The sequence below is a fragment of the Macrotis lagotis genome, chromosome 1, assembly GCF_037893015.1.
Source record: "Macrotis lagotis isolate mMagLag1 chromosome 1, bilby.v1.9.chrom.fasta, whole genome shotgun sequence".
Taxonomy (NCBI): Eukaryota; Metazoa; Chordata; class Mammalia; order Peramelemorphia; family Peramelidae; genus Macrotis; species Macrotis lagotis.
Window position 1 is genome coordinate 269,971,372 of NC_133658.1, and position 20,305 is coordinate 269,991,676.

At 34.2% G+C, this 20,305-nt stretch overlaps 1 protein-coding gene across 1 annotated transcript in view; it reads left to right on the plus strand.

The window, feature by feature from the left end:
* The window catches only part of SS18L1 (SS18L1 subunit of BAF chromatin remodeling complex), a 56,013-nt gene extending 36,349 nt beyond the window's left edge, over nt 1–19,664 (plus strand). Inside the window, exons 9-11 of the mRNA XM_074210401.1 lie at nt 5,329–5,448; nt 13,377–13,504; nt 15,570–19,664. Coding sequence (XP_074066502.1) covers nt 5,329–5,448; nt 13,377–13,504; nt 15,570–15,596 — 275 coding nt within the window. The 3' untranslated portion in view covers nt 15,597–19,664. The remainder of the gene's footprint in view (nt 1–5,328; nt 5,449–13,376; nt 13,505–15,569) is intronic.
* The last annotated feature ends 641 nt before the right edge of the window (nt 19,665–20,305 follow it).

Consider the following 20,305-nt stretch of genomic DNA (forward strand, 5'->3'; position numbering starts at 1 on the left):
AAATAATTAAAATATCATACCTAGTACAAAATGCCAAGAGGAGAAATGCAGAAAGTTGATTGTTGAAGTAATGAGAGTTTTTGAGAACTGCATGGCTAAATATTTGGGTGAGTTACTGGGAGTTCCTAGATAAAGTATTCTGTTGAGACAAGTGTAAGTAAGACCATTTAGGTCTTTCATGGGGGCAAGTTGGGGAATAATAATTATTGCTATCATTTTAGGCTTCACTTTTATGTTTTGTCACATTATTGTGGTGCAATGCATGCACCACATATGCAAAGAATTTTTTAGAATTTTAGAATTTATAATTCAGCCTTTTTTAATTATGTTTCTTTTAGAAGTGCTAGGTGATGCAGTGGATAGAGCATTGGCCCTTGAGTCACGAGTACCTAAGTTCAAATCCAGCCTCAAACACTTAATAATTTGCCTAGCTGTGTGGTCCTTGGGCAAGCCACTTAACCCCATTGCCTTGCAAAAACCTAAAAAAAAAGTATGTATTTCACAATTGTGGTGCTCAAATATAAAATTATTATAGTTGTTATTATATCTAGGTATTATTTCCATATACAGATGGCAAACTGAAGTTGAGGAAAATTAAATGACTTACTCAAAGTCACACAATTAAAGATGTCAGAGTTGAGGCACTGTTGTATAGTATATGGAAATCTGGCCTCTGAGTCAGAAAGTCCTAGGTTCAAATTCCATCTCTGACCTTTATTGGCCATGTGCCCCAGAAATAGCCAGCCTTTAAGATGTGGCACAGTTGTAGAAAGAAACAGCTGTGGAAAGATTTGCTGATTTGTGTTCATAGAGAGAGTTCATCTCCAGGAGTTTTTCAACCAAAGAAATCACAGGATCAAACTGACAAAAACAAAACAAAACAAAAAATTTTGAGGAGGGAGAGCTAACAGTATGTTCTAAATAACAAATGTATTCTTCTGCTAGTGTGCTTTCAAGAATTACAGCACAAGCACTCACATTTAGAGGGGATCACGAGTTAAGAATTGAGTTGAGCAGTATTTTTTCTTTCATTTGTTTATTCAACAGACACTTACCAGATATTTTCCCTCTGACTTGAGCTCTCTTGAGCATCAGGAGAAATTCAGACATAAATAAGACAGTTTTTTCCCCATGGAGTTAAATATCCCTTTATCTTACATTGGCAATGATGTCATGGAATAACAATTTTTTTTACAATTTTCTGATTATTTAAAAAGAATTGGAAATTCTAAAATGTCACTGTGTTTAGAACAAATTTGAAACTTGGTTGATTTCCTGTGCTTATCTCAGCATGTTTTTAGATAGTAATTGGCTTCTTTGTTGTCTTTAAAAGAACATTCAGAATAATTTTGGCTACTATTAGAGGTTTTTAAATCTTATGGGTCATAATAATCCATGTCAATATAGCATTTTAAGATTTATAAAGAATTGTCCTCAGTGACCTTGAGAAGTAGATAAGGCAAACATTATCCTTATTGTATAAATGGAGGAAGTTCATAAAGGTTGAAAGATCTCACAGCTGGTTAAGTAAAACTGTGGTATGGCACCAGATCCCTCCTAACTCAACATCCAATGCTTGGATTGCTTCTTTTACTTCTGAAATAGTGGCCTATACTTTTACCTTCAAATTTTCTTACTTTGGCAAATTTTGATTTGTATAGGGTTTTACTATTTCTAGTTATTCTATAACCATATTATGCCCTTAATCTGGTTGCTCTTATACAAGTTCTGCAGAGCAGAACTTTTTCTAGAGAATACTATGATTTATCAAGCATGAGTATCTTCACAATTAACAACTGTGTTGCCATATTCCTACAAAAATACCAACAATCACAAAATAGTCATTGATGAGTTTCCCATTAGAAGCACAAATTTTGGGGTGGCTAGGTGGCTCATTGGATAGAGCACCAGCCCTGGAGTCAGGAGTACCTGAGTTCAAATCCAGCCTCAGACACTTAAATTACCTGTGTGGCTTTGGGCAAGCCACTTAACCCATTGGCCTTGCAAAAACCTTTAAAAAAAAAAAGTACAAATTTTGCTTGTGTGGAAGAGCTTCTGTCACTGATGACACAGCTGTGCTCCAGTTCTTCTAGTTGTGTGAAATATACTTTATTGCTGTTGAAGGGGCAGTCTTACAAAACACAACAACAGAAAACTCCACTATGACTGTGCTTTGAAACTTCTCACTTTATTTTGTCCATATCAAAGAACTATCTATAGTCTCCAGCTAAATGAGATTATTTTCTGTTTGCTTAGATAATATTTATAGCTTGTCATCAGTGCATGAAGAATAAATATATTACTGTACAGCACTAAAGCATACAAGGTATCCAGAAATTCTACCTTAATATGTTTAGGAAAACTCATTTTGCCTCAGACTCATAAAAAGAAGGTCTAAAATGAAGCAATTTTGAGAATTGTTTCTTCATTTAACAGTATTGCTCCATTTACCACTCTATTGCTGGAACCAGACTTGTATTTTTCAGAAAGGATTAGCAGAAGTTAATGACTGCTGAAATATTCTAAGGATGCTTAATAATTGGAAAGACTTAAATTAGGTTACTCAAGTATCAAATGAAGAATACAACTTTTATTTAAGAGCTTCCATTTGTTTTGTGGTTCTATGTAATTGCAAATTGAATTCCCCCCCTTTAAGTAGTTCCAATAAAAAAGATTACTAAGTCTTATTGAAACAAATAATTTCACTTTACTTTTTTCTTCTAAGAAATGAATTAATGAATAAAATGTTATCTGCAAACTGTAAATAAATATGGGGAATAAGGGGATGAGAGGGGCCTTCTTTGGACACCAGCTGTTGTATCCTGGCACTTTTGCCATCATGTCTCCATTTCCTTACCTCTGGGACAGTTTTTGATTAGAAAAACTATCCATTTCAGACCATGCTGTTTATTTGCATTTTCAGTGCTGGAGATAAGTAAACAATTTCTTGGATCCCATCTGCCCCCACTGTGTGCTTCATAAGAACTGGAATTAATGCAGATTTAGGATTCAACAATTGCAAATTAAAAGCAATGTGTACTTTGCATGTTTTTTTAAACAAAGCTCTACTCAAAAGAAAATGATTCAAATAGACAAATAGAGCCTATTTATAATGATGTTTTGAAAATCATTGAAAAGAATTAAACCACTAAACTGAATCTGAAATGGCAGCTCTTTAAATTCATATTAGAAGGATTTTGTTTAAGTACTTTAATATACAGTAATTGCTAATATCACTCTTTAATTTTTCTATAATTGTTTGGTAATGCAGTCATTTCATTATAAAAATTCTTTTTCTTGTTTAGTACAAAGATTGGGCTCTGACAGTTTTTCAAAAAATGATGCTTTCACAATGAATGCTAGATGGGGCTGGCTAGTTTTTAACAATAAGAATTAAAGTTTCAATGGCAGGTGAAAAAAGGGAAAGAAAAAGAATAACATGGATTTTTATTAGTATTTGTAATTGGTAAATCCAGGTCAAGTTTCTAATTATCTTTTGTCTCCAAATTAAAAATGTGGTTAAAAAAATCTCTGTTTAAAAACCCTGCTATACAGGGCAGCTAGGTGGCTCAGTTGATAACATGCCCTGGAATCAGGAGTACCTAAGTTCAAATTCGGTTTCAGACACTTAATAATTACCTAGCTGTGTGGCCTTGGGCAAGCTGCTTAACCCCATTTGCCTTGGAAAAACCTAAAAACAAACAAACAAACAAAAAAAATACCCCACTATAGGGGCAGCTATATAGTGCAGTAGAAAGAGAGCTGGCCCTGGAGTCAGGAGGACCTGAGTTCAAATTTGACCTCAGACACTTAATAATTAGCTAGCTGTGTGATCTTGGGCAAATCACTTAACCCCATTGCCTTACAAAACACAACAACAGAAAACCCCACTATGACTAGTATATGCCAATATTTGCAACTGCATCCTATTTGATCCTACATAAAATCAAGGAATTGTATAAATTCTGGGGTTCTTTTGAATTCTGACATGTCTGAAATATGATAATAGTTTCATTAAAATGATTCATAAGATTATTAATATTGAATTAGAAGGGATCTCAAAGATTAATTAATTCCTCCTCTAAAGAGGAGGAAAACAGACCCAGTTTGCTTCACCTACCTATGGTTAAATAGGTAGAAAATGACTGAAATCAGATTTGAATCCAAGTGCTGGTCTCCATAGCCAATCCTCTTTCCTCTTCACCCTATTCATTCTCTAAGAGGGATTCCCAGAGCAAGGGAGTGTTTCATTAACAGTTTCAAGAGCATGTGTTAAGCAAATCATTGCATCCAAAGGGCTAGACTTCTGTGTTAGCTTCATTTTGAATACACAGTGCTCATTTTGGAGAGACTATGCACACAGCTACAATTAAAAAAGAATGTGTCGACTTTTGGACTCTTTTTTCCTAAGTTGTATCTTCTCAGTGCTGGGCCCGTAACTCAGATACATAAGTCACTGGGAAGACTGAATTTCTTGCCAGTGAAAAGATGCTTCTAACTGAGTAGATCCATTAGACCAGTGCTTCTAAACCCCTATTCCATAGATAACTGGTCTATGCTCTTGTTACATATGGCCCTTAATTTCTTTTTTTAAAAGGCACATTGTATTAATTCCTTTTGTCTTTATATCACAATTTTTCCCACCCTCCCCGTGACAAAGAAAAACATAAAGCAAAAACATCTGGTATATAAGCCTTGTCTGACAATAGGTACAATATGCTATCTTCCTTTTTTTTAAAATTTATTTAAGGCAATGAGGTTAAGTGACTTGCCCAAGGTCACATAGCTAGGTAATAATTAAGTGTTTGAGGTCGAATTTGAACTCAAGTTCTCCTGACTACAGGGTCAGTGCTTTATCCACTGTGCCACCTTGCTGCCCCTACAATATGCTATCTTGATAATCTCCCACCTCTTAGGTGGAAGGAAGAGATTCTGTTTTGTTCTATCTTTTCTAGGAACCAAAAGGCTCTTACTTCTTAAAACTTGACTTTACAAATGTTAAAAAAAATTATTAATTCCACCTTCTCTTCTTTCTGTCTGTATTCTGTTTCTCTGAAACCAAGTTTTCAGTTTCCATTCTTTAGCCATTGAAAGACTAGAGCAGTCTCCAGTAGAATTGTTTGGATTGGGAAATAGACTTTAAGAAGTGAACATTATGGGCTGTTTTTCTTTGAAACAAATTTTCAATTGTATTTGAAACATAAAAGTATAGAAATTAAATCTATTGAAGCAACAGATTATAAAGATCTCAGGAGGTTTCAGTTATTGATTAGCAATTAAAATTAAATAATGACATCATCTCAAATAAACTCGTCTTCCCTGTTCTAGGAAATTCCCAGTATAGCCAACAGCAAGCTGGATATCAGCAGGGAGCTGCCCAACAACAGACATATTCACAGCAGCAATACCCAAACCAACAGAGCTATCCAGGACAGCAACAAGGATATGGTAAGAGAAACAGTATTGGCATGTCTTCTGTGGTTTGATTCCCTTAATTAAATGTCCATTCACCACACTGAAACTTTTTTTTTCTTTTAGTATCCAAGGGTATATCCATTTTAGTTCAGTTTTACAGCTAAGTATATTAAGAGGCATGCTTTATATAAGGAGTTGCAATGTTGAGTCCATCCTACTTTATCTAATTATGATGAAATATATGATATAGTTATATGATAACTTGGCTGCTACTTGTTTTTACTGATTACTAGGATTACTTTTTAAAAGTTGAGATAATAGGTTCCCTGGAAGCACAAGTTATATAATGCTATTATCATCAATGGATTGTGTTATTGATAACAAAATTGGGTTGGTACACAAAGAAGATTAGAGAATTGCATTAGCTTGTATATAGTCAGGAAGAGAAAGAGAAATAGGGTATACAAGAGAGGAAAAGAATGCCACTTCTCAAGGCAGCTGATTCCACTTTTGCACAGCTCAAATTGTCAGGAAAATTCTTACTACATTTGCTTTTTTGCAACTCCCATTCATTGTTTCAAGTTCTGAGCTCTGAGGCTAAGCAGAACAAGTCCAATTGTTATGCAACAAAATAATCTTTCAAATACTAGAAAGATAGTTATGAGGTTCTCTGCTTCCAACAAATAGTTTTTCTCCAGGCTAAATCTTTTTTTAAATTTTATTTCTCCATGATAGTTCTCCTTCACTTAATGCTCTTCAGCTTTCCTAAAATTTAGCATTCATAATTGGACATTTTATTCCAAATGTAGTCCAGGAACAAGGGAACTATCATCTCCTTAGTTCTGGAGACCATACCCTTCTCATTGTACCACAATAGTTTTTCTGACTGCTATTTTATTATACTTTTTGAGCCATACTGATCTTTCAGTCCCCTAAAACATTGAAAATTTTTTAAGACAAATTTCTCTCTGATGACACATACTCCCATCATATACTTATAAAGCATTTTTTGTATCCAAATGTAAAACTGTGAATTTATCCCAATACATTTTATCTATTTAGACTCAGCCCATGTTCTAAGCTGTTATGATAATTTTGGAACCTTTTTTCTCCTAAGATATTAGCTACCTCTTCAGATTTTTTTGTTTATTTGTCACTTGCAAATTTGTTATACATATCATCTAAGCCTTTATTCATATCATTGATAAAAATATTAAAAAGCACAAGGATAAGTTTCTTTACTAATAGGTCTCTCCAAATTACCATTGAACTATTAAAGATTACTTTTTGGTCCAGCCACAGACCATTAAATTGTATTACTGTCTAGTACAAGAAAGCATTTTGCTTTCTTCACTCTACATTTATTTGTCTAAGGTCTTCCTTTTTTTATTTTTTTAGGTTTTTGCAAGGCAAATGGGTTAAGTGGCTTGCCCAAGACCACACAGCTAGGTAATTATTAAGTGTCTGAGACCGAATTTGAACCCAGGTACTCCTGACTCCAGTTCCAGTGCTTTATCCACTGCACCACCTAGCTGCCCCAGTCTTCCATTTTTCTATGATTTCCTCATATTTATAATTTCTCGCTAGCATAACAACATTCCATTGCATTTATTTACCACAATCTATTTAACTATTCCCCAGATGATGGGGAGCTACCACTAAAAATGCTGCTATATATATTTGCTACATATTAATCATTTATTTTTGCCTTTGATATCCTTTCAGTATATGCTCTTCAGTGAGATTTCTGGGTCAGAAGGTTTATAATTTTAATAATTTTTCCAAATAATTCCAAATTATATCCAGGTTTTATTCCTGAGAGCTTCTTATTCCTCTTGGACTGACTTTCCCCATAAAAATCTTAAGCCACGAGATCCTACCCATCCTATCTCTGAAACATTTCAAGTCAACTCTCCTGAAATCTTGAGTATATGACAAACTATACATAGTTTCCTTCTCTTCTATCATAAAGACTCAGATGGAGTGGTCCTTTTTCTGAAAAGCTGCTAACATTTCCAATACTGGTAAACAGTTCTTCCTTATTAGTAAGAATCAGATCCAGAAGAGTACTTTCTTTTATTGTTTCTTCCAACTTTTGAAGGATTTAGTTATCATTAAGCTAAATGTAGTATTATCTTTGTAGCTTAGAGAAAGAAGGGGAGGAAGGTGGGGTGGGAGTGAGAGAGCGAGAGAAGAAGAAGAAGAAAAAAGAAGGAAGGAAGAAGGAAAAAGAAAGATGTTTTGCTCACTTCATCCTCCAAAACCTATTATTTCCTTACCTCAGTATAATCTTAAACAGGACTCTGCCCCTTCCCAACTTTTTACCATTTTTATTCCTTCTGGATAAAATATGCCATTCCAGAGTTACATTCCAGTAGTGGATCTCATCCTGCTAAGTCTCAATTATACGATGAAGTCAAATTTACCTTCTTGCAGTGGTACCTCTAATTGACCTATTGTGTATACTTGGTGCATTTGCTTACAGATAGCTAAAGATTTTGTGTTTTATTCCAAGTTTTTTTATTGGATTTTGTCTCCTATGCATTTTTGGATGTCACTACTTCTTTTCTTCTTGTGTTGTTGCTGTTACAATCCAATAACAGGATTTTTTTTAACATGGGTTCCACGAACTTAATTTTTAGAAATATTTTTATAATTATACTTCAAAATGATTGGTTTCCTGTATAAACCTAAGTATTTTATGTAATGTACTCAAAAACTATATTGAGTGTAACAAATAGATGATTGAGGAAGCAAAGGTCTGAGTTTCCAATCACATCATTTTACTAAGCAGTGCATGCCAATTGCCTAACAAATTGGGACCAGGACCTATAGCTTTGGAACTGGATCCCAAATACAGGTGGAGACAAAAATTTTATAAATTAAGAGAAATTAATCAAATAATATCAATTAATTCAAAGAAAAAATTAAGTATACAAAATTAGGTAATCTAATTTTTAATTGAAGGAAAGATTAGGGACTGTCCAAGTTGGGAGGAGAAGAATGAGCTGGTGCAATTCCCTGAAATCAGAAAGAGATGTGTCCCATTTCTCCCAAGTATCTGTATTCAATCAAAGAAACATGGAACCAATAACTAATTGACCAGTATGGGGCCAGTTTTCAGATAAGATAATATGGGTTGTTTGAAATGTTTAATTGTGGGAAAATTCCTTGTATCAATCTTCATATCTAATTAGGGTGCTGGTCCTTAATTTAGGGACTCCAAATATCAGTTTGAGGTGGTCCAGCTTCCCAGCCACACAGGGCTTAGGTTCAAACAATGCAACAAAGTCCTCTCATCATTCCCACAATGAAATAAAGTTTTTGCACAAGATAGAAATTGGACTAGATTCATAATTGAACAGAAAGAGAATTGATCTACCTCCAGAACTAAGTGAGAAGATGCAGTCAGTGTGGTTTATTCAATTCCTACTACAATTTGCTGTTCAAATTGTCTCATGAGAAGGGTCCATCATAGGATTCACCAGATTTCGGAAACAGTCAATGACATAAGAAAAAACTCCTTGCTCTGTGGCATAGTGTATGTTGGATGTATGTAGGCAGTTTTCTTCTGTTTCCTTCTTTTTCAAGTCATTTTGATTAGATTTATAGGTCTCTAGGCAGATTATTAGATGTATTTCTCTGACCAGGAGCATGTCATTCCTATATTTTGTGCTTTTGTTCTAAAACCTAAACTTTATTCTCAAATTCTATCTCTTTCACCAGTTTCCCCAAATTGCCTATCTTTTTTGAAGGCTTGAGTTCCTTTCATCAGCAGCAGTAATGAAGGCACCAACCACTTGTGCCTCTGAGATCTTCATTTTTTTTGTTTTTACTCTCTTATCTTCAGCAATACTTTCTATATCCCTTCAAATAGTATCATTTATACCTACACTAGTACCATAAACTGATAGTAGTGAGCTGTTTTGATTAGTCCTGTGAGATTTTTGACTAGGTCTGTCATGTCTTATACCCTAAGAAGACAGCAGACCTCTCGCTTATCAACGGGCCAAGAAACAGCTCTTATATGGGAGTTTTGCCTCAATAACCAATCCTCATCTTTTTTTTTTTTCCTCTGATCTTTAATTGATGATCTCTCAGCTGATAATACCTGTGGATCTACATCACCATTCCTCAAAAGATAAGCAGCTGTTTTGTCTTTAGAGGGTTCAGTTTCCTGTACTTTAGAAAGAGCATCATATCCCTTAATTCATAGTGTTCAATGATCCTTCTTCATAGCATCACCACCTTAGAAATGAAAGGATCCCTGGAGAAAATCAAGTTCAATCTCCTAATTTTACAGTGCCTGGGGAAAATCAGGAACACACATTTAATGAAGCAGGATTTGGATTCAGGTCTTCCCAAGTCCTGCTTCTGAGTACAGGACTTTTTTGAGACAGCTGGATGATTGTAAATCCAATACAAATCTTTTAAGTCCTTATCTAATCGAGGGGAGCAGGATGTTTCCTACAAATCCTATCCTTTTTGCTTTCTAAGTTCTTTATTCCAAGGACCAAAGAAATGCTGAAGAGACTTGGAGAGATTTATACCTTTTTATTGTACAGCCTTAGTGGCAGGAGGCTGCAGGGTCAAGTCCACATATATTTCAATTTGCATAACCCAAGTTTGATTATCAGTTTCTCAAGTTCCTAGTCCATTTCTGCCCCATCCACTCACTGTCCACTATTGCCCATTCCACTCTGTTCAGCTCTTCTATCCACTCCACATGTTAGCTGTCCACAAGCTTGAATTGTTCCACTTGGTCTGCCCCCAACCTGGCACCATGCTAAATCTAAGACTTACATGAGTATCATCAAGTATAAACCAGTTATATAATGGGAACTGCTTCCATGCCCAAATAAGGACTATATGTCTAGTCTTCATTCTATAATATAATGGTTACTAAGTGAATGTCTAAATATGAACCTTATCCAATCCAGTTGGATCACTATGATTAAGGGAGATCCATATTCGCATCAAGGCCAGATGGCTGGCCTTACAGTGATGCTAGGTCTGAAGTCAGGAAGAGCTGAGTTCAAATATAGCCTCTGACATTTATTAGTTGTGTAACCCTAAGCAAATCATTTAACCTCTCTGAGCTGCAGTTTCCTCAACTTTAAAAAGAGATAATAACAGTACTCACCTGAAAGGGTTGTTGTGAAAATCAAATGAGATATTTGTAAGACACATTGTTACTTAGTTGTGTCTGACTTTGTGAACCCATTTGGGTTTTTTTGTTTTGTTTTTTTTTAGTTTTTGCAAGGCATTGGGGTTAAGTGGCTTGCCCAAGGCCACACAGCTAGGTAATTATTAAGTGTCTGAGGGAGGCCGGATTTGAACTCAGGTACTCCTGACTCCAAGGCCAGTGCTCTAATCCACTGCGCCACCTAGCCGCCCCTCATTTGGGGTTTCTTGGCAAAGATATTGGAATAGTCTGCTATTTCTTTCTCCAGCTTATTTTACAGATGAGGAAACTGAGGCAAACAAGATTAAATGGCATGCCCAGGGTCATACAGTTAGTAAACATCTGAGGCCAGGTTGGAACTCAAGAAGATGAGTCTTTCTGATTCCAAGCCCAGTATGCTAGCCACTATGCTCCCTATTGCCCAAAATATAATAGGTGCTATGTAAATACCTATTTCCTTATTTTCCCTCCTCAGCCTCCCTATCTGCTGTATTACTAGCTGCCCATTCTCCTTCCCAGTCTCCTCAGTATCATATTTTTTAAGGAAGTACAGCTTCTTCCAGACACCTCCTTCTAAAGTGACATTCAACTATTAATGACCACTTTGGACCTAGACATTCAAGTAAATGGATTGTTTTTACCAATATCTTCTCTACCTGTTTGAATTGTCATCTTCTTGCTTTTGCTGCTCCTCAGGTCTTTCTTTATTTTCAGCTTCTCCAAAGGTCCCAAATGTCCTTACTTCAAGCTCAGTGTCTGATCTTCTTCTGAATTTCAAAATCATCCAAACATCCTTCAAAATTCCTTCTCTTTCTTCAGCTCCAGTTCTTTTCCAACTTTCACATTCTCTTTTCCTATCAAATAGTAATAGAATCAATTCAGTGATTGATCACTGAGGACTCACCCATGTTTTGGATGGTACAAATCAAGCAACTAAAAAATATAATCATGGGCTTGAAATATTTTCATATCTATACTTTAAATTTTACTGAACTCTAATGATATATATTTCCCTAAACCAGAGTTACACAGAAGCATTAAACACCAGTTAAACCAGAAGAGTTTGAAATAATTTCTGGTATGATGGAATTGAGGGCAATTTCTAGAATTATGGTATGTGATTTAAGCATAATTCATGGGTTTAAAAAAATTAAATATAGATATTTTCTACAGAGAATAAATTTTATGAATATAGAAATTAATAGTGTATAACTTTTTTAATAATTGACCTTTCATACTTAGATTAGATCGACACCTCCCACCCTATACCAAAATAAGATCAAAATGGATACAGGATTTAGACATAAAAAAACAATACTATAAGCAAACTAGAAGATCAAGGAGTAGTTTACCTGTCAGATCTATGGAAAGGGAAGCAGTTTATGACTAAGGAATATATGGAGAGCATCACTAAAAACAAACTAGATGATTTTGATTATATTAAATTAGAAAGCTTTTGTACAGACAAAACCACTGTAATCAAGATCAAAAGAAGAAATGCAGTAAACTGGGAAACAATCTTTACAACTAGTATTCTGACAAAGGACTCATTTCTAAAATATACAGAGAACTGAGTCAAATTTTTTTTAAAAAAAGCTATTCCCTAATTGACAAATGATCAAAGGATATGCAAAGGCAATTTACAGATGAGATCAAAGCAATCTATAGTCATATGAAAAATTACTCTAAATCATTACTTATTAGAGAAATTCAAATTACAGCTTCCCTGAGGTACCACCTCACACCTCTCAGACTGGCCAATATGACCAGAAAGGATAATGATTATTGTTGGAAGGGTTGTGGGAAAGCTGTGAACTCATCTAACCTTTCTGGGGAGCAATTTGGAACTGTGCCCAAAAGGCAACAAAAATGTGCATACCCTTTGATCCAGCAATACCATTACTGAGTCTGTACCCTGAAGAGATGATAAAAAAGGGTAAAAACATCACATGTACAAAAATATTCATAGCAACCCTGTTTGTGGTGGCAAAGAATTGGAAATCAAATAAATGTCCTTCAGTTGGGGAATGGTTTAGCAAACTGTGGTATTTGTATGTCATGAACATTATTGTTCTATTAGAAACCAGGAGGGATAGGAATTCAGGGAAGCCTGGAGGGATTTGCATGAACTGATGCTGAGTGAGATGAACAGAACCAGAAAAATATCATACACCCTAACAGCAACATGAGGGTGATGATCAACCTTGATGGACTCGCTCATTCCATCAGTGCAACAATCAGGGACAATTTGGGGTTCTCTGCAATGGAGAATACCATCTGTATCCAGAGAAAGAACTGTGGAGTTTAAACAAAGACCAAGGACTATTACCTTTAATTTAGAAAAAAAAAAACTGATATCTTATTGTCTGATCTTGCTATCTCTTATACTTTATGTTTCTTCCTTAAGAATATGATTTCTTGGGGTGGCTAGGTGGCATAGTGGATAAAGCACCGGCCTTGGAGTCAGGAGTACCTGGGTTCAAATCCAGCCTCAGACACTTAGTAATTACCTAGCTGTGTGGCCTTGGGCAAACCACTTAACCCCGTTTGCCTTGCAAAAAAAAAAAAAACCTAAAAAAAAGAATAAAGAACATGATTTCTCTCTCATCACATTCAATTTGGATCAATATATACCATGGAAACAATGTAAAGACTGGCAAATTGCCCTCTGTGGGGGGTGGGGGGGGGAAATAAGATTAGGGGAAAATTTTAAAACTCAAAATAAATAAAATCTTTATAATTAAAAAAAATTCACCTTTTGTGCTTGTTTTCTCAGGTCCTGCACAAGGCGCTTCTTCACAGTATTCCAGCTACCAACAGGGACAGGGACAACAATATGGAAGCTATAGAGCTTCTCAGACAGGACCATCTGCCCAACAACAGAGGCCTTATGGATATGAACAGGCAAGCTTTTATGAAATTTTCAATATTAATGATCTCTTGGCAATTCTCACTGACCCCAGATTACCACACCTTGAAAGGCACTAGAAATAAAGACAGGAAGACCTGGGTTCAAACCCTAACTCAGGCACACATTGGAGGAATGAATAATAAGTCATTTATCTTCTTCATACTTTAGGCAGTTCTTTAAAGTACCTAGAGTAGAGTGACTACAACTGTTAAATAGACTAAAGGTGCCTTTTTGCCACTAATCAAGGGCATATATGTGTCCCTGACATTAAAAAGTTTGTAGTTTTGGTTCTCGAATAAACCAATAGTAGTTCATTAATAGAGGCATTGTTTTGGAATCTGAAAAGAACAGTGTATTGTAATTCTGAATTTTGCCTTAAAATTTAAAACTAAGGACCTCTTAGAAGTTATGAAAAGCAGAAGAAATTTACTATCAATTAGAAATATGTAGACCAGTTACAGTGGGAAAATGGTTTGAAGTATCCATATATGCTTACATCTAATTATGGTAGAAAGACTACAAGTGATTCAGTTCAACTCACCATTTATTAAGCAGCTATTTTAGTAAGAGAATTTATGTTTGAACCTGACAAATATGAATCTACAAAATAAAACAGTTCCAGACTTAAAGAAGTTTATGTTCTTTTAAAATTTACATTTCATTTTTTAGTTGACAAGAATTTATATGAAAAGAAAAAACCCTTGCAACAAATATGTATATTAAATTAAAACAAATATCAATATTAAGGTTATATTCCTAAACTTTTTATAGAATAATTAGTAAAATTATATCAGAATCCTACAGACTAATATATTAAGAAAGCAAGAGAAGTAAATAGATTTTAAGGTAACAATGTCTACCTGACACCCTATAAGTATTAATTCAGTCTGTGTTTAAGAATGATGACTTACTTTTTAAAGAATAAGAAGATGTATAAGAAAAAGTCTAGAAAGGTGTTTTAGGATTCAAGGATTGCTCTTATGTGTCAGTCAGCCAATAAAGTGTTTATTAAGCCCCACTACATGCCAGACTTTGGGATAAAGATACAAATGCGAAAGACAGTTCATACTCTCAATGTTCAAAGAGTTTATAGTATAAAAGAGGAAAGAACATGCAAATAAGATATATACCAGAATTGGAAGTAATCAACAGAAACAAGGACTAGCATTGATGGGGATTAGGGATAGCTTCTTGATAATGTTAGATTTTAGTTGGAACTTGAAAGAAGCCAGGGAAGTCATGAGGTGAAGATAAAGAAGAAGAAAATTCCATACATGGAGCACAAGTTTCATCAGTTTTTTCTGGGATATTCAGTCTTTATACTTTAAACCAGACAAGTTCATAATACAATGATTTCTAAGCTAGAATGTCATCCCAATGATTTAGAAAAGGAAATATGAGCTGTTTGTTCAGGTGTCCCATCAGAACATCCATCCTTCTGGTACAAAAGAGAGACTTGATTAATAATTAGAAAGTGGTTGGTGAATATACAATGTAGATAGGAGTTAAATGATCATAAGGGATATTTTCATCAAGCTGTGGTAGCCTGATGTTATTCTTTTCTACTAACCAGATAATTGAGTCAACTCAGCAGGATACCATCTCCCTATAGCCTGTGGAGAATACAATGACAAATTCTTATTCTCCATCCCAGAGCCTTCTGTGTGCTCTTACCCTTCTCATTTTAATATGCTTTCATAAGAGACTACAATTTCCAAGTTTGCAAAACATTTTGCAGTGATTATATTTTAGGTTGCCAGCTCTCAAGTAACACTTCAATCTCATTGGTAACATGACTCTAAATCACCTTATAGGATGGATTATTTCTAGGAGGGTTTTTTTTTAATATCTAATCTCATATACATTGTGTCCATTTTGGTTATCTTCAGTCAAATAGAATATTTCTTGACTGACTTGGATGTTCTTCATGCCCCTATATCTTGGAGACCATATTAGTTAGAAACATATGACCCTCTTTCAACAAAATATGTAATCTTATTAACAAAAATATAACATTATTAACCACAAAAATATAACTTTATTAACATTCTCTTTTAGGGCCAGTATGGGAATTATCAGCAATAAGGGACAAGATTCTTTGTTGGATTCATTTCAGTACCATGTCCATATTTGGAACTCAGTGTACAGAAGGTTTTGAATAATTGTAATACGTTGGTTACCCCTTAGCACAAAGCAGCGTCTGTATGTGAACAGTGTTCATTTCATGCCGGTGATGAAGCAGTGCATTATACTGGTAAAAAGACAATGCTTTAATGGTCTGATATATTTGGTGCTGTGTATAGTATTGTATGTTGCTACAATGCAACTTTTTTTTTCTTTTCTCCTTCCTTTTCTTCCCATTCTTGATGTTTCTAAATAGCTTTAGGGGTCATTTTATCATCAGAGTTTTTTGTGCCCAGTTATGGGAAACATCTAGAATACTCTATGATCCATATATTTATACAAACAGACCTTAGGTCTAATTTCTCTATCCATCCTAATGTAGGTTAGGAACTTCTGTTTAACTGAATGCAATGCAGCTTGTCCATGATTTATGATTGCCTCTGAAATATATGCCTCTTAATTGTACTCCTTTAGGGGCAGGGGCATTCTTTGTGGTATGTCAATTTCCATGCTACACAGTGAAAAAGAGAAATACTTCATTTACTGGAGATATTATGAACAATAATTTCCAGTGTTTACTAATTACCCATGTCTCATTCTGGTTTAGTCTGAGAAAGTCTACATTTTTGTATTAAAAAGTGAAGAGGGATCATTTATTCAAAATAATCTGACTTTATAGAGGTGTCTTAGTGAATAATATAAATTGAGGCGTATGATATGAAGGGAAAGAAAAGAGAATTCTTTGGGGATTGGTCCATTAGAAGTTAATATTGCTTTGTTCTGTTTATCTAATAAAACATTTCTGGCATTTGAATTTTTAACGTGTCAGATTTACATTTATAGATACTTTTAAATATTAATGCCAAATTTTCTGTCAAGTGATTAGTTGATTTTTTATATATTATTTCTTCCAGGATAGTTCAGATCTCCAAGCAGATTTTGTAGTTATAACTAAAGATGTATTTCTGGGCTAAGTTTATTTTGCTTCCCTGCCCTTTTCCTACAGGAACTTGTCTTATTTGGAATACAGAACAAGGAAAAAAAAGAATAAATATTCCACCTTTGACAATTCATATTCCACTATGAACATAATGAGAAGTAGAAATTTGTGAGAGTTTATATGGTCAATTGCAGCTAGCTTAGTTTCTAAGAGAAGAGATCCTGAAATCTGTAAACAATACAAAGTAACTCATTTTGAGCAATTTTATTAAAGGGAAAAACTTGAATAAATTTCTAATATATATGTTTGAGATGTGATCAAACTTTACTTGGATAATAAAACTTTTATTTAACAAGAAAATAAAAAGAACTGGAGAAAAATACTTCAACTAAATATAAATCTTTATAGTAAGACAAAATATAATCTGAAGGAAATGTCATTTTTATATGTGTTAATTCTAATAGAGATAGTCTTTTTATTGTTGTTATAAATTTTATATTTTGAAAACTCAAGAGTAGAAAAATAGATATAACATATTGAGGCATATACATTTGTTTTCTTCCTTTAAAATAACAGTGAATCAGGATCACAGAATTTTAGAGCTAGAAGGGATCTTAGAGGTCACTTAATCTAGCTCCTTTCTTTTGCAGATGGAGAAACTGAGGGCCCAAAGAAGAGAAATAACTTGCCTTAGACCACACATCTAGTTAGTGGCAAAACAGGAAGTATAAGCTAAATCTTCTGACTCCTAGACCAGTGTTTTTCCTATTATAGTTTTCACTGCCTCTCAACCAACCAACAAATATATCAATTGATAAATATCAATCAACAAATAGTGTTTGCTTGGAACCATGTGATGAAATAAGGAGAGGATCACTTTTCCCATCCTGAATCTCATATCATCCTTGGTAGATCTAGGGGCAAAAAATAGTAGAGTCCTTAAAAGCCCACAGTTTCTTGATCTCTTTTCATTATATTCCTATTTTCCAGTAATAGTACCTCCAGTTTTCCCTTGTGTTTTCTCTGCAGTGTAGGTTATACATAGTTGTATACAACTCAATTTCAGTATAGGTCAAGATAATTTGTAGGTATAAACTATAACAAATAGATATCAACTTTGAGAAATAAAGCACTTAACAAATGTTAAGATATTGGTTTACTGAATTTATTTCATCACTCCTCTAGGGCTAGCATAATAGCAGATCAAGTTTAAAACCACTAAGCTAGTCTTTTAGTATGTGACTTAGAGTTGGAAGGGGCTTCAAATATGGTCTTCTTCCTATACTGTGCTTCCCATTTCAACCCATAACTGCTTCACAATACTGATAGATCCTTTTGAGTTTGTGACAGAAATAAGTACCTTAAACTTTTTCAGTCATATTTATTGTTCATCTAAGCTGACATTCCTCTCCCTTTCATTTTATTTTTAAGGTTTTTTGTTTTTTAACAAGGCAATGGGATCAAGTGATTTGCCCAAGATCACACAGCTAGGTAATTATTAAGTGTCTGAGGCCAAATTCAAACTCAGGTCCTCCTGACTCCAGGGCTGTGCTCTATCCACCGCACCACCTAGCTGCCCCTACTTTTAAGGTTTTACACCACCTTACCCATTCCTTTCATGCTCATTAAATCTCAGAAGGATAACAGATCCCAGAGATTAACCTCCACCCAAAGCTGAGATCTTTTCAGCCTCCTTGTCAGATAGTTATCTAATAGATATCTGAACACTTCTTGTGACTGGGAACTTATCACCTCAGATTTCAATATATTTCTATCTTTAGTCAATTTTATTTTCTAGAAATTTTTCCTTTATAGATTGCTTTTTGTATACTTTAACATTATCTGTATTAAATGTTACTTGAACTCTGCCATTGCTGAATTAATAGTTAATTGCTTAAAAATTATATGGGTAATTGAATTTAAGGGATCTGTCCCCTGTGGTTTTGTCTTTTCTTTCCCTGTATCACAATTCTAAAACAACTTTGAAAATTCCCATTGAAAATATTTAAAGATTTAGATAGTAAAGAAGATGCAATATATTTTGCTTCTTTACAGCATGGAAATATGCCTCTTATGTACATTTTTTAAGTGCTGAAACAATACTTTTGAGAAAAAAATTACATTTAAAAATCATATTACCACTACTGAACCAATCTGAAATGTCTTACATTAAGAATTTCTTGAATGTTGTGTATATATTTAAAAGAGCACTTTGGAAAATAGTTTATACATTTATTTCCTAATTTATACATGATTTTTTGGTGTTAATATTTCTAACTGTTAATAACAAATGTTTATTTAATGTGTTGTCCATTTTTATGTATTTTTGTGGGAAGGAAAAGTAATGCCAGCAATTCTGACTTTTTTCATCAATTGTATCACAACTTCTGTAATATTGAATGTTTTAAAAAGGCTTAGGCTAAAATGACTTGGTTGTGGAGTGTATTGATGGTACTTTTTTATAAACCAATGAAAGACTGATTAAAGACCAGTGAAGAAGCAGTTGGGGGCTTTGGGAAATGGGTGCCCATACTCACCCCTTTTTGTCTGACATATCATAATGTATTTGAGAAATGGTGGTGACAGTTTTCAGAATTGTTGAAAAAATGAGTCTGGTATGCAAAGATTATCATGCATTATAATTTTGTGTTGATCAGTGTCTTTTGATGATATACCCTTAGAATAATACAAATAATACTAGGAAGTCATTTCAAAAGCCATTGTTAAAGGTGGTAAGTGGGAAAAGGCTTTCTAGAAATTTGAAGGAAGCCTTCAAAAGTTTATATGAATGGAGACTAAGTGAACCTCATATTTTGTCAGATATTTTAGAGACGAGTCTATAGCATCCATTCATTATTGTAAAAAGAGGAAAAGTGTTTTCATTTTCATTTGAAAGTTTATAGCCATTACTACATTCTTATTTATTCAACAAATCAGTTCAGTCTCTGTCAGTTGTGTGTACAGTACATTTTTTGATAATCATCTTGATTGTAATGTTGTTTCTTTTCCTGTCAGATTTGAGTTTGGTGTATAAATGAAGTTTATGCTTTTGATGTTACCTATTAATAAACTGGTTCTTCTAAAAGTGATATTTAATACTGTATTATGTAGTTTCTATATTTTTGAAAACAAATAGATTAGATATAACTCTTAACATGTTCATCAAGTCATATTCAAGGCAATCATTAGATCTACCCCCTTTTTTTAACTTGTTTCGCAAACAACGATATTTTAATAAACTTAGTGATACTAAGGCTTCACATTGCAAAACTGTTCATCATAATATTTAGATCACTAAAAAATAATTTTAACAACTGAAATATGGAAAATACCAGGAAAGTTTAACTTCTCATAATTGCTACTCTGTACATATCTAGATGTTAAAACAATGCCAGATAACACACGTGTAGTTTCTAGAATTGCTAAGATTTGTTACACAAATATTTTAAAATATTGATGTGAGGGGTGGCTAGGTGGTGTAGTGGATAAAGTACTGGCCTTGGAGTCAGGAGTACCTGGGTTCAAATCCAGTCTCAGACACTTAATAATTACCTAGTTGTATGGCCTTGGGCAAGCCACTTAACCCCATTTGCCTTGCAAAAACCTAAAAAAAATATAGATGTGGATAAAGGATACAGAAACTACAATATCAACAAGTCAGTGTTTTCATAAAGTCTGCATGTTATTTGGGTTTTAATTGAGACTGTTTAATTAGTTGGTTTTTCCAGTT